The 15,696-nt window shown below is 39.6% G+C and overlaps 1 protein-coding gene across 1 annotated transcript; it reads left to right on the forward strand.

The window, feature by feature from the left end:
• Positions 1–1,868: 1,868 nt before the first annotated feature.
• Positions 1,869–6,864, forward strand: LOC141133786 (E3 ubiquitin/ISG15 ligase TRIM25-like). The gene is made up of 2 exons (XM_073623341.1): positions 1,869–2,602; positions 5,944–6,864. The coding sequence occupies exons 1-2, from the start codon at positions 1,902–1,904 to the stop codon at positions 6,404–6,406; spliced, it is 1,164 nt and encodes a 387-aa protein (XP_073479442.1). The 5' UTR covers positions 1,869–1,901; the 3' UTR covers positions 6,407–6,864.
• The last annotated feature ends 8,832 nt before the right edge of the window (positions 6,865–15,696 follow it).

Consider the following 15,696-nt stretch of genomic DNA (forward strand, 5'->3'; position numbering starts at 1 on the left):
AAGCAGCAGAATGTATTTTGGGGTGTAATTCCACGTATAACCATGCCAGGTTTGAACAATATATCATTTAGTGACATAGTTGTGTAAAAAAAAAAAAACTTGTAATTTTCCTGAAAATTGTGGCAAAATATAAAATATTCCATGAACTCAACATGCCTCTCAGCAAATAGCTTGGGGTGTTAACTCTACAAAATGGGGTCATTTGGGGGTGGGGGGGGTTGTGCTATCTTGGCATTTTATGGCCTTCAAAACTGTGATAGGTAGTGAGGAGTCAAATCAAAAATTTACACCCTTAGAAATCCTGAAGGCGGTGATTGGTTTTTGGGGTCCTGTACACAGCTAGGCTCCCAAAAAGTCCCACACATGAGGTATCCCCGTACTCAGGAGAAGCAGCAGAATGTATTTTGGGGTGTAATTCCACATATAACCATGCCATGTGTGAGCAATATATCATTTAGTGACAACTTTGTGTAATTTTTTGTTGTTGTCATTTTTCAATCACTTGTGACAAAAAATAAAATATTCAATGGGCTCAACATGCCTCTCAGCAATTACCTTGGGGTGTCTACTTTCCAAAATGGGGTCATTTGGGGGGGGGGTTGTACTGCCCTGCCATTTTAGCACCTCAAGAAATGAGATAGGTAGTCATAAACTAAAAGCTGCGTAAATTCCAGAAAATGTACCCTAGTTTGTAGACGCTATAACTTTTGCACAAACCAATAAATATACACTTATTGACATTTTTTTACCAAAGATACGGTTGAATACATTTTGGCCTAAATGTATGACTAAAATTGAATTTATTAAAAAAAAATTATAACAAAAATTAGAAAATATAATTTTTTTTCAAAATTTTCAGTTTTTTCCATTTATATCGTAAAAAATAAAAATCACAGAGGCAATCAAATACCATCAAAAGAATGCTCTATTTGTGGGAAAAAAAGGACGCAAATTTTGTTTGGGTACAATATTGCATGACCGCGCAATTAGCAGTTAAAGCAGCGCAGTGCCAAATTGCAAAAAGTGCTCCGGTCATTGAGCTGCCAAATCCTCCGGGGTTAAAGTGGTTAATGTCGACAATGGTTTGTTTATATTCTGCAGTCAGTGTCAGAATTCAATTGGTCGATCAATTTTCGACCAATTTAAATTTTAATTGTTCCAAAAATTTGGTATTCATTTGAAAATGAAGAAATTAAACCAAACTAAACAAATTCCAAAAACGAATAACAAAACAAAACTAGTAACTTTACATTTTTCTGCTCTGCACTTGCTTAGACCTTATTATCACTTCCCTGTTACTCAGAACTGGAGCCAACATGGCAGTAGATCTCAGCTGCAGGAACATTGGTGACAATTGGTTGATCCTGCCTTATTTCACCTCCCTCTATGCTCCCACTGCTCTCCTCCTCAACCTTGCAGTTCATTAATTGCTGTGCATCCCCATGCAGCAAGTGACTGACACTGTGCTGAAATAGCTCAGCTGACTTCTCCATGCCAATTGGTGGGGCAATGACAGGAGTATCTGTGGATGAAGAGGAAGAACAAGGAGCTTTGATGGAGCTACTGATGACTTCAAGCTATTCTGTTCCTGGAAGACAGAGGAGGATGATGAAGACTTGATTAGACTCCATGGTCTTCTCTTCAGCTCTGGGTGTATAACAGGCTTGCTGCCATAAAAATGTGCCCTACCCCTAGGTGCTGCACCCTGACGTGGCCTGTGGATACAAATGCTGGAAGAAAAGTATTTCATGCTGCCCCTCAAGTGGTTAAATAGATTTTCATATGTGTAAATGTACACAGTCATGAAGCGTGTCCTAATCTGACGTAGAAAGGTATCTAAGTCAACTAAGAGCTGAGCTCAGCCAGAGACTTTCAGTTTAGTTTCTCTTCTGCTGTCAGCGATGGCGTCTGGGGATCTGAGAGCTGAGCTGAAATGTTCCGTCTGTCTGAACATTTATACCGATCCTGTAAATCTGAATTGTGGACACAACTTCTGCCGGGTCTGTATCGATCGTGTGCTGGATACACAGGAGGGGTCTGGAGAATATTCCTGTCCTGAATGCAGAAAAAGGTTCAGGAGTCGTCCTGCACTGCATAGGAACATAGCACTACGTAACATAGCAGAGACTTTCCTGTTTTCTCATCCAGATCGGGAGGAGTCCGGGGTCTTCTGTACTTACTGTGTGGACTCTCCTGTACCTGCTGTTAGATCCTGTCTGCTCTGTGAGGTTTCTCTGTGTGATAAACACCTGAGAGTCCATAGAAAGTCCCCAGAACACGTCTTATGTGACCCCACCTTGTCCATGGAGAGCAGGAAATGCTCTGTCCATAAGGAAGTTTTGAAATATCTCTGCACTAACGAAGGTACCTGTGTGTGTATGTCTTGTTATGCGATTGGAGAACATAAAGGACATGAGATGGAGTCATTGGATGAGGCTTCTGAGAAGAAGAAGGAGACACTGAGGAATGTTCTGTCATATCTTCTGACAAAGAGAGAGGAGATGGAGGAAAGAGTCCAGAGTCTGCAGGAACACAGGAGGAAAGTAGAAGAAGAAGCAGCTGGTGACACCAAGAGAGTCACTGACCTGTTTAGAGATCTCAGGTAGACATATGCACTGACAAAAAATTAGTTTGTTTTCGTTTTCTTTTCATTAGTTTTTTGCTTTTATATATATATATAATAGATAGTGAAAACTACCAACCCGCACTAATGGAACCTGGTTAAACTAATGTAGATTAAGGAGCAGCACATTATAGTGGTGATGAAAAATGAAAAACAATAATTGATTGCAAACCGCGCTCCCTGTAAAGTGCAAGTGCAAATGACACACTCTAATGTAAACAAAGTAAATGTAGTATAAATATATGGTGTCAATAGTGATACTCATGAGTAAATGTCACCTAAGTGAAAGCAGCAAATAATCAAACATCAAAGATTGAAAAATAAAATGAAATAAAACAAAACAAGTAAAAGAAACAGTCCAAATTCAAAATGAGTTCAAAAGATTAAATTCAAAAATTATATTCAAAAAATATTCAGAAATTAAATTCAAGAAAGTGTTCAAATAATGTTGAAATTGGACTCCTGGATGAATCCTCCTGGGGTTCAGCAAGGCATCAAACAATGGTAATCCACCACCAACACCGGCCACACAGCCTACTCACCAGATTGTGGTGACTCCCATGACAGAAGTCAAAGAACGCTTCAAGAACAGCCAAGGAAGCTCCACACGATCATGGCTTGGTTCAGGTGCTGGTACTCAGGTACCTCAGGTAACACTGTAACTGCTTAGATGCATGCAAACAAACTCCCGGATAGAGATGGGTCATACCTTAGGAATTTTATAACCGTATTTTACTTGCTGGACACAAGATGGCAGTGTTAATTTAATTTTGGTTAATCCCTCTGCAAGGTGGGATGTCACCGGATTGGAAGCCTCTGATTGATGTGTGTATTTAAGGAGGTGGCGTGCCAGTTCGTGCGATCCCTGATGACGTCACTGACGAAACCATCACTGACAAAACCTGACGAAACTGGTCGGACGCACCGAACGTGACACGCCATTTCCATTCGCAATGTATTTTGTTTGTCCGCTCGTACACCACATGTGGGTGATGTGGTTTTTAGCTTTTTTAGCCTGTTTTTAGCCTGACCAATACATTTTGGCATACTTCACGATGGGAGTTCATTCATCTTTTTCCCATACATGGCATTAATGGTCTTCAATGACCCACCTCTATCTGGGAGTTCGTTTGCATGCATCTAAGCAGTTACAGTGTTACCTGAGGTACCTGAGTTATAGCACCTGAACCAAGCCGTGATCGTGTGGAGCTTCCTTGGCTGTTCTTGAAGCGTTCTTTAACTTCTGTCATGGGAGTCACCACAATCTGGTGAGTAGGCTGTGTGGCCAGTGTTGGTGGTGGATTACCATTGTTTGATGCCTTGCTGAACCCCAGGAGGAGTCATCCAGGAGTCCAATTTCAACATTATTTGAACACTTTTAATTTTTTTAACTCATTTTGAATTTGGACTGTTGCTTTCACTTGTTTTGTTTTATTTCATTTTATTTTTCAATCTTTGATGTTTGATTATTTGCTGCTTTCACTTGGGTGATATTTACTCATGAGTATCACTATTGACAAAATATATTTATACTACATTTACTTTGATTACATTAGAGTGTGTCATCTGCACTTGCACTTTACAGGGAGCGCGGTTTGCAATCAATTATTGTTTTTTATTAGTTTTTTGCTATTTTCAGAAATTCGAAAATTCTGAATTCGGAAATTCGAAAATTCTGAATTCAGAAATTCGAAAATTCAGAAATACGAAAATCCGGATTTTCAAATTTCCGAATTTCATATTACGAATTTTTGAATTTCCGAATTTTTAAATATCCGAATTTCGAATTTTCAATTTTCTCCAAATTTCGAATTTTCAAATTTCCGAATTCCGAATTTTCGGAATTCTAAAATTCGGAAATTCCAAAATTTGAAAATCCAAAAATTAGAAAATCTGAAAAAAAGTAAGAAAAACAGTAAAATTTGAAATAATAACTAACTATTAAATTATAGGTATTGGAATTTCCATTTAAATTTGGCTGTTAGTGAACATAACAAATACAAATTTATCTGACATTACGAATTATCCGAAATAACGAATGCCGCTTCTAAACAAATGGAATGGAACAAATTAATAATAAATAATAATAATAATAATAAAAAAAATTATTATTATTATTTATTATTATTAGATCGTTACGTTCCTTTCGTTTAGATATGGCATTCGTCATTTCAGATAATTCATAACTTCAGATAAATTTGTACTTGTTACATTCACTAACAGCCAGATTTGAAAGGAAATTCCAATACCATCATTTAATATTCATTATTAGTTAGTTATTTGTTCAGATTTTCAGGTTTTCAAATTTTCAGATTTTCAATCTTTTGAATTTTCAGTTTTTATTCTTATTTTTTGATTTTCAAATTTCCAAATTTTTGAATTTTCAAATTTATAAAATTTCCGAAATTTCGAATTTCAGAATTTGAATTTTTGAATCTTCGAATTTCTAAAATTTTGAATTTCTGAAAATTTGAATTTTCCAATTTCTGAAATTTCGAAACTCCGAATTTCTGAAATTTTGAATTTACGAATTTCTGAACTTCTGAATTTCCGAATTTCCGAAATTTAGAATTTCCGAATTTTTGGAAATTCGAAATTTGGAAATTCTAAACCTCGGAAACTTGGAAATTCAAAACTCGGAAATTCGAAATTCAGAAATTCGAAATTCAGTAATTCAGAAATGCAAAATTCGGAAATTTGAAATTCGAAACTCGGAAATTCGAAATTTGAAACTCGAAAACTCGGAAATTCGAAATTTGAAAATTTGAAATTCGGAAATTCCAAATTTGGAAATTCCAAATTTGAAACTCGGATATTCGATACTCGGAAGCTTGGAAATTCGAAACTCAGAAACTCGAAAATTCGAAACTCGGAAATTTGAAATTCGGAAATTTAAAAATTGGGAAATTTGAAATTTGAAACTCAGAAATTTGAAACTCGGAAATTCAAAATTCGGAAATTTGGAAATTCAAAATTTGGAAATTCGAAACTTGGAAATTAGAAACTCGGAAAAACGAAATTCGAAATTCGGAAATTCGAAACTCAGAAATTCAAAACTCGGAAATTTGAAAATTGAAACTCGGAAATTTGAAACTCGGAAATTCGAAATTTGAAACTCGGAAATTCGAAACTCGGAAATTCGGAAATTCAAAATTCGGAAATTCAAAATTTGGAAATTCGAAACTCGGAAATTCGAGACTCGGAAATTCGAAATTCTAAACTCAGAAATTTGAAATTTGAGACTCGGGAATTAACGAATTTGTCAAAATTTGTTAAAAAATTAATTTGAAACTAAACGAATTGCACATGTCTAATCTCAGGAGACGTCTGGAAGATCTGGAGAAGAGAGTCCTGAGGGACATCTCCAGGAGGGCAGAGCGGATCTCCATCTCCATCTGGGATCTGGAAATAAAGAAGGAGGAGCTGTCCAAGAAGTTGCGTCACATTGAGGAGCTGTGTAACATGACGGATCCACTGACTGTCTTACAGGAATCAGACACAGGTGACTTGTGTGATACTGAGGATGGAGATAATGAGGACAGAGAGAGACATGAGGAACTCCTCCATGATGGAGGGGGTCTGGATGTGGCGGGGGTCTTACACAAAGGTTTATCTGATATAATAACAGAGGTAAATGTATACTTCTATATACAGGGAGCAGCAGACATTAAACTGGATGGAAACACAGCTCATAATTATCTACAGATATCAGATGACAGGAAAACTGTATCCAGGTCAGATATAAACCAGAATCACCCAAAAACAACAAAGAGATTCCAGTGATCTCCTCAGGTGTTGAGCAGTCAGAGTTTCTCCTCGGGGAGACATTACTGGGATGTGGATGTCGGGGGATCAGAGAGATGGGGAGTTGGGATGTGTTATCCAAGTCTAGGGAAGGGATGGAGGGAGTCGGGGATTGGAAGGAATAAGAAGTCCTGGGGATTGTACTGGAGATTGTACTGGGATGATGATGATGATCAGTATTATGTGATACATGACAGTAATAAGATCCCTTTACCCACCAATCCCTCCAGTAACAGAGTCAGGATATATCTGGATTATGAGGCCGGGCGGATCTCCTTTTATGATCTGTGTGACCCGATCCGACACCTCCACTCCTTCACCACCACCTTCACTGAGCCCCTCCATGCTGGGTTATGTGTATATGATGGTTGTATAAAGATGTGTGGGGGGAGGCGGGAGATGTGAGAACATTTTTATTATACATTTTTTTTATTAGTAATGGCAATAATCTGGGATTTTTATTGTAACTGAGACATTGTGGCGGACAGATTGGACACTTTTGACACTATTTTGGGACCATTGCCATTCATACAGCGATCAGTGCTATAAAAAAATGCGCACGCGTGCCCGCTAGCCGCCGGTGACGCAGCAACGTACGGGTAAGTCGTTTTGCACACACGTTTTATTTTGCCGACGTATATCGGTGTGAGCCAGTCAACAAGTGGTTAAAATTGTGTGTGCCTCTGAAATTACAACAAACTTTGGTGCGCTATATTTTCATAGATGGCACTTTACAAGCCCCTACAGGTTATCAGTTTAGAGATAACTGTGAGTAATGGGCTGAGAATTTCTTATCTCACTCCGGTGTGTGTGGTGATATGTAATGTGTAGTGCAAGCAATGGCCTTGTGTGTAGGTGTCCCTGAAATATGCATTTACATTCATATATGTATTGGGGGGCACTCAAAAATTTTGGGATAGGGGTGTCTTTAGGTGCAATTTAGGTGTAATATCATCGCTCCCAACTGTCCCTGATTTGGAGCAAAGTCCCTCTGTCCCTCTTTTCTCCTCATTTGTCCCTCATTTTGGTCTGATCTATATAGATGTATATAAAATGCACTTTTTATCTATCAAAAGTGTTTCCCACTTTCATCCAATTTCTAAATTGCTACATTTGTAAATGTTAAAAGCCAATATAAAGGAAATGTAGTGGTAAAAAAAAAGCCCTTGTGGATTTAATTAACCTTTTTTTGGTTATTTCTCCTTTAACGGGGTGTGGCAGGGGGCGTGTCCTATTCCTGCATACATTGGCTAGTAGGTGTCCCTCATTCCCATCTCAAAATGTTATAGTAATATTTTTACATTTCTGTTTTACTAAACTTTTTTTTCATCACATGGAGACAATGTGATGCTTTTTTGGGTATTTGGTTCTCCTTAACCACTTGCTGACCGCCCGCCATCATTATGTAGCGGCAGAATGGCTCCCCTGCACAAATCGCTGTAGCTTTACGGCAGGTGTTTTAAGGGGTACAGGGAGCGCGCCCGCCGCATCACTTAGGAGCCAATGCACGTGCCCGGCGGCCGCGATGTCCACCGGGCACCCACGATCGCACCTGACAGAGCCAGAATGGGGATTTGTGGGTGTCAACCCATAAATCCCCGTTCTATCAGGGGTGAGGAGACAGATCTTGTGTTCCTAATGCTTAGGAACAGCGATCTCTATCCTCCCCCAGTCAGTCCCCATCCCCCCCACAGTAAGAAACACCTCCCAGGGAACACATTTAACCCCTTGATCGCCTCCTAGTGTTAACCCCTTCCCTGCCAGTGACATTTATACAGTAATCAGTGCATTTTATAGCTCTGATCGCTGTATAAATGTCAATGGCCCCATAATAGTGTCAAAAGCATCCGATCTATCTGCCACAATGTTGCAATCCTGCTAATGATCACGCCATTATTATTAAAAAAATCTATAATAAAAATGCCATAAATCTATCCCCTATTTTGTAGATGTGATAACTTTTGCGCAAACCAATCAATATATGCTTATTGCAATTTTTTTTTACCAAAATATGTAGAAGATATATATCGGCCTAAACTGATGGAGAAATATAAAAAAGTGGAATAGCAAAAAGTAAAAAAATAGGGTTTTTTTTCTAAATTGTCATTCTTCTTTTGTTTATAGTGTAAAAAATAAAAAAAATGCAGAGGCGATCATATACCACTAATAGAAAGTTCTATTTGTGGGGGAAAAAAGGACATACATTTTGTTTTGTTACAACGTTGCATGACCGCACAATTAAAGTTAAAGCGACACAGTGCCGTAATGGCCTGGTCAGGAAGCAGGTAAATCCTTCCGGGGCTGAAGTGGTTCATGAGACATCAGGGGTATAAAAGACCCCTGATGTCCCACCTGTTCCATATTGAAGCTAATGGAGCACAGATCACAGTCTCCGGCCATACCGGCTGGTGAAAGTGCCAGCAATACCCAGAAGTGCCATTTTATACATCACTTCCAGGTCATTAGCCAGAAGTAGAGATCAGAGGATGGACATTTTCTGATCTCCATTCCCCCTATTTGGTGGCCCCACCATGCCGGTCACAGGTCCACCGAGGAGCCCAGGACATGGGAGGGAGCACTTCCAGGGACGACCGCACTTTGTGGGTGTGTGGAAGTGATTGTTGTGCAGCCATCTGATTGCTTCCATATGACAGCTGTACTATGTATGGTGGTGGAAATGGTAAACTAATTACATATAATAAATGTCATTCATAAACTGCCAGGTGTGTCTGGATTCCAGGGACAGTCCCGGGATTTGGAGGTTTGTCCCTGGAAATGTTGCAGATTTTAATACATTTTTATATAATTTCTCTATTATGATTTGTATTACAGAGTCAGTTCTCCTTCATGGTAATAAAAATCTGTGACGGGTATTTTATTAAACAAAATATATAGTGTAGTGCAACCAAAAACTCATAAATCAAGTCCAAATATTGTCAAAATTCCACCGTAGTGCAACTTTCAGTGACAGTTCATTGATATCCGGTGACTTCAGACTAGAGCTGGAATGTCTGCTATATTTTATTTATTATCTATGCTGTGGAAATATTGAGCTTCATATTTATATCCAGTGGCTTCATTGGAACCATTGTGAGGACTTTCTAATTAAATTACCATGCCCCATTAGTTGTGTGTATATATATATTTTTTTTAATTTTTTTTTTATTTTTACAGGAAGATGATGTATATAATATTTTTTATGATATTATGATGAGATATGGGCTCGGCTCACAAGACTTCTTCATGCTTCTCAAAAGCTGTTTGATGTCTTCAATAGTCAGGTGATAACTAAGTTACCCGATTGTTTATAGAGATAGCCATATCAGAGGAACTGGTTATGTTCGGATCAAAGAGGGTTGCTTACCCAACAACCAGAAACATGATAGACAGAGAGGCACCAAAGAGAGTCTAATGCTTATGTGAGAAGCATGATGGCCAACTAGGCTTCAGGTACAGCCAATCAGAATTTGATGTAACTCTGAACCAATGAAAGTAGTCCATTTGTGTAATTGGTGGGGATGGGTAGAGAGGGAACATAAAAATCAAAGCTCCCATTGATGCGTCCTCTCTTATCCTCATGGTCTCCACAAGCATGGTCACGTAAGATCTGTCTGTGTAACGTATCCGTATTATCTTATTTCTCTTTTCTTTTTTCTAACTTTTTCTGTCCTAGGATTTGCCTTAATACACTGATACATTTATATGTTCATTGTAACAATATATCCTTTTTGTATTAATTATTTTTGTCCACTGGCAACACTGTATTTGTAACATCACTACGTTATATTTGGTAATATCTGATTATTCTAACATTTCTTTTCTGTATAAATAAATTTAATTTTTATTCTTTTCACACAGTTATTATTAGTTTTTTATTCTATCCATAATAGCTGCAACCGCATTGGTTGATTCTTATATAGACAAAAGGTTTTAATCACTTATTTTATGTATCATTAAGCATATAAGTGAGGTAGGTAGAAATCGCCATCACACCTATTGAGAGTCACATGTGGATACACTCTAAGTGGTGTGGGCAGCAATCACATCAAGCCTATTAGTAGGCTAATTACATTGATTATTGTATTTTTATTTTCACAGTCACATGCTGATTACCGTATTTATTGACTTATAACACACGCTTTTTTCCCCTTAAAATCAGGGAGAAATCATGGGTGCGTGTTATACGCCGACCCCCCGCCGATTGTGAGCCTCTCGGCTGTTCTCGGCAGCTTTCAGTGGCTCTCGGCTGTTCTCGGCCACTGAGAACAGCCAAGAGTGGCCGAGCACCACCAAGATATACAGGACATCCGTCTCTGTATCTCAGCAGCGCCATTTTTAAATGGCAAGGTACTGACAGTACAGACTGTCTGCAAATGCACAGGGGCAAGGCTGCAATTGACACTGACAAGGATGCAATGATGGACAATGCTGCAGATGGACACTGACAAGGCTACATTGATGGGCATTTAAATGTGAGTTTTTTTCCTTAAACTTCCCTCCTAAAATTTTTTTCCTTAAAATTCCCACATATTATATGCCGATAAATACGGTATATATATTTTTTCACAATTACAGTTATTTTATTCCTCCTTTTCCTGTTTCTATCAATGTTGGCAGCTTTCAGTTCTGGAAATCAGTGGCAGCTGGTGCTTAAAATTTTTTTTTGGAGGGGGCGCAAAACTTTTTTGAAAAACAAACATCAATTTCAGCCACTGTGCTATCAATTGCAGCCACTGTGCCATCAAAAGCTGCCACTGTTCCCTTTAAACTCTTCCACTGTGCCATCAAATGCTGCCACTGTGCCAAACGCTGCCACTCTGCCCATCAGATGCTGCCACTGTGCCCATCAAATGCTGCCAGTAAGCCCATCAAACACTGCCAGTGTGCTCATCAAATGCTGCCAGTGTGCCCATCATATGCTGCCAGTGTGCCCATCAAATGCTGCCAGTGTGCCCCCAGTGTGCCCATCAAATGCTGTCAGTGTGCCCCCAGTGTGCCCATCAAATGTTGCCAGTGTGCCCATTAAATGGGGCCCTGATATGTAAGACTAGCACTAACCCAAGCTACAAGTTCACCATATCTATGGGCATACCTACAGGTTACCTTGTACATACATACATAGGATCGACCCACATGGGACAATATTCTACGATATGTACTTACCTATATTTGAATCCACTCCATGATTTCAAGGTTTTTCTAATGTTTTTTATAATAAATTTTGGCTTTTTATTCAATTGAGTGCTCTCTCTTTTTCACTTGGGTCTATGAGTGGCTACTAATTTAAAGTCCAGTATCATTTCATATTTTCTCTTTAAATTAGAGAAGACACCCCAACATTCTCCTCATTGCTTTCCTAAGATTTTGTTAGATATTTTCTCTCTGAATGTTTTCTTCCTAAAGTCTCCATTTATATAGAGAAATGTTCTTTTATCATATAGTGATAGGAAGTGATGAGAATTTAGTGTTATAGGGGAATGCCTGGACTGAGGAGCTGCTAGAACTAGTATTGTCCATGTCTAAAGGGGTCCTGGGGAATCTTTATTTCATAGAAAAGAATCCAAAAATAGATTTGCAGATCAGGGTCTGAATTGTTATAGTCATCCTGCCATCTGCCGTCCACCAGAGGACCTGACTAGGAATGTTCATGTTTCTATTGGTCATGTTCTATTTCTATCACTGCAGTCATGTGGAGTCAATAATAGTTGCTTGTTAAGGAGTGGGGTGGCGTTGTGGCCGCCGTGTCCTCGGCAACCATGACTCACCTGCTGTCAGTGGAATTCCCCACTGACAGCAGAGCATAAACAAACAATTGCTGACATTAAAAAATGAATTAAAAAAAAGTGTGGGGTCCTCCCAATCTATATCAGACCCTTATCCAAGCACGCAGTATGGCAGGTCAGGAAAGGGGGGGACAAGTGAGTGCCCCCAAACTCCTGAACCATACCAGGCTACATTCCCTCAACATGGGGGGTGGTTTAGGGCTGAGGAGGTACCGCTAAAGCATCTTGTCCCCAAGCACCTCCCAAATATTGGGATATATATGTTTTTTCAGCGCAGGCATGTTTATTTATATACTTTTTAATAAATATACGCTTATTGACATTTTTTTTTACCAAAGACGTGTGGCCGAATACATTTTGGCCTAAATGTATGACTAAAATTGAGTTTATTGGATTTTTTTATAACAAAAAGTAGAAAATATCATTTTTTTTCAAAATTTTCGGTCTTTTTCCGTTTATAGCGCAAAAAATAAAAATGGCAGAGGTGATCAAATACCATCAAAAGAAAGCTCTATTTGTGGGAAGAAAAGGACGCAAATTTTGTTTGGGTACAGCATTGCATGACCGCGCAAATAGCAGTTAAAGTGACGCAGTGCCAAATTGGAAAAAGTCCTCTGGTTTTTAGGCAGTCAAATGGTCCGGGGCTGAAGTGGTTAAACACATTGCTAATAGCACTAGCTATGTGTTTATAGTTCAAATATTGATATTTGCACTGTTTAGCACTAAAAACAGTCATTTTAGATCCTTTTTTTCAGTGTCAGTAAAGAATGTGGATCCATCAGTAAATTTCATGATTTTTTGCCAGTAAAAAATCGGTGCCTATGTAAATGTTGGCATTCTGCCTGTAAATTTCACTTTGGCGGGTTGGCAACACTGATGAATATGGGATATACTGTACCCCTTCTCATTCACCAAAAAAGTATCAAAAATAAATAAAAACAAAGAGACAGTTTTTGACAACTCCATTATTAAAAAAGCAAAAAAAAACCCATGCAATTCCCCATATTCATGTACATCAAGTAGCACCTGAAATTGCGCTGACTTTGCTAATTTGAAATTGCGCTACTTCAAGTGAAGTAGCGTGATTTCAAAGTAGCATCAATGTGAACCAGGGCTAAAGAATAAAAAAACAGAATGGGAAAGATACAAAACGAATATTGGAATCTGTTGCCTTAGGCATTCATTTTGGATATTCGCAAATCACAATAGCTGGTTGTTAAGGACCAGCTGGCCACGGCGTCCTTAACCGGTTCCCGACCGGCGCACGCCGATGTACATCGGCAGAATGACACAGCTGGGCAAATGGGCGTACAGGTACGTCCCTTTAAATTTGCCGCCATGCCATTGCCTGTGCTCTGGCCGGGACCTCCGTGAGTCGGGTCGCGAGTCCCGCGGGGATACCCACGATCATCTCACGGGGAGGAACAATGGGGAGATGCTAATGTTAACAAGCATCTCCCCGTTTTGCCTAGTGACGATGTCACTGATCTCTGCTCCCTGTGATCGGGAGCTATGATCAGTGACGTGTCACACGTAGCCACGCCCCCCCACAGTTAGAAAAACACTACCCAGGACACACTTAACCCTTACCCTGCCCCCTAGTGGTTAACCCCTTCACTGCCAGTTTAATTTGCACAGAAATCAGTGCATTTATAGCACTGATTGCTGTATAAATGACAATGGTCCCAAAAATGTGTCAAAAATGTCCGATGTGTCTGCCATAATGTCACAGTCACGATAAAAATCGCAGATCGCCGCCATTACTAGTAAAAAAAAATTATTAATAAAAATGCCATAAAACTATCCCCTATTTTGTAAACGCTATAACTTTTGCGCAAACCAATCAATAAACGCTTATTGCGATTTTTTTTAACAAAAATATGTAGAAGAATACGTATCGGCCTAAACAGAGAAATTTTCGCTCTTTTTTTGTTTATAGCGCAAAAAATAAAAACTGCAGGGGTGATCAAATACCACCAAAGCAAAGCTCTATTTGTGGGAAAAAAAGGACGTCAATTTTGTTTGGGAGCCATGTCGCACGACTGCGTAATTGTCAGTTAAAGCGACGCAGTGCCGAATCGCAAAAAGTGCTCTGGTCAGGAAGGGGGTAAAATCTTCTGGGCCTGAAGCGGTTAACAACCATGACTCACCTGCTGTCAGCAGGATTCCCCGCTGACAGCAGAATGTAAACAAAACAAATGCCAACACAAAATTTAAAACAGTGTGGGGGTCCCCCAATTTATACCAGGCCCCTTGGGTCTGGTATGGATTTTGAGGGGAACCCCATGCCAAAATTAAAAAAAAAACAGTGTGGGGTCCCCTTAAATTACATACCAGATCCTTATCTGAGCATGCTGCCTGGCAGGCCAGGAAGGCGGGGGGGGGGGGGACGAGCGAGCAGCAGACAAAAACTGTCTTTGTTTTTATTTATTTTTGGTGAATGAGTAAGGGTACAGTGTACTCCATATTCATTCACATTGGGGAACGGGATCTGAGGGCCCTCTTTTTAACCACTTACTTACTGGTCACTTAAACCCCCCTCCTATCCAGACCAATTTTCAGCTTTCAGTGATGACGCATTTTGAATGACAATTGCGCGATCATACAACACTGTACTCATATGAAATTTTTATCATTTTTTCAACACAAATAGAGCTTTCCTTTGGTGGTATTTGATCACCTCTGCAGTTTTTACTTTTTGTTGAAAAAATGTAAAAACTGAATTAAAAAAAAAAATATATATATATATATATATATATATATATATATATATATATATATATATATATATATATATATATATTTCTTTATATTTTGTTATAAAAAAATTAAAACAGGTAATTTTTCTCCTTCATTGATGTATGCTGATGAGGCGGCAGTGATGGTCACTGATAGGCGGCAGTGATTCGCACTGATAGCCGGCCGTGATGGGCACTGATGGGTGGCAGTGATGGGCACTGATCAGTTACACTGATAGGCAGCATTGCTAGGTGGCACTGATTGGCACTACTGGTAGGCATTGATAGGTGGCACTTGTGGGCATTGATAGCTGGCACTTGTGGGCACTGATGGGTGGCACTGTGGGCACTGTTAGGTGGCACTATTAGGTGGCACTGATGAGGCAGATGTGCCTCTTCCACTTCGGGACCGATGTCCTTCACATCTGAGCCAGTGATCGGCTTTTTTTCTACTTTTTTTTCTACTCAGCGTGAGTAGAAAAAAAAAACGATTACCGATCTTTTGTTTACATCATGTGATCAGCTGTCATTGGCTGACAGCTGATCACATGGTAAGGGGCCAGGACCGGCCCCTTACTTGGATCGGTGATCACCCGAGTCTCAGTGACTCGGTGATCACAGTGCGCTAGGCACGCGCCCCGCAGGACGCGCGCAGGGTGCGTGCACAGGGGAGGCCGTCATATGACGGCCTCCCAGGAATTCAGGTCCACGCTGTGGCCGTCATAGCGCAGATGTCAAGTGGTTAAAG

This window comes from Aquarana catesbeiana, linkage group LG03, assembly GCF_042186555.1.
Source record: "Aquarana catesbeiana isolate 2022-GZ linkage group LG03, ASM4218655v1, whole genome shotgun sequence".
Classification (NCBI taxonomy): domain Eukaryota; kingdom Metazoa; phylum Chordata; class Amphibia; order Anura; family Ranidae; genus Aquarana; species Aquarana catesbeiana.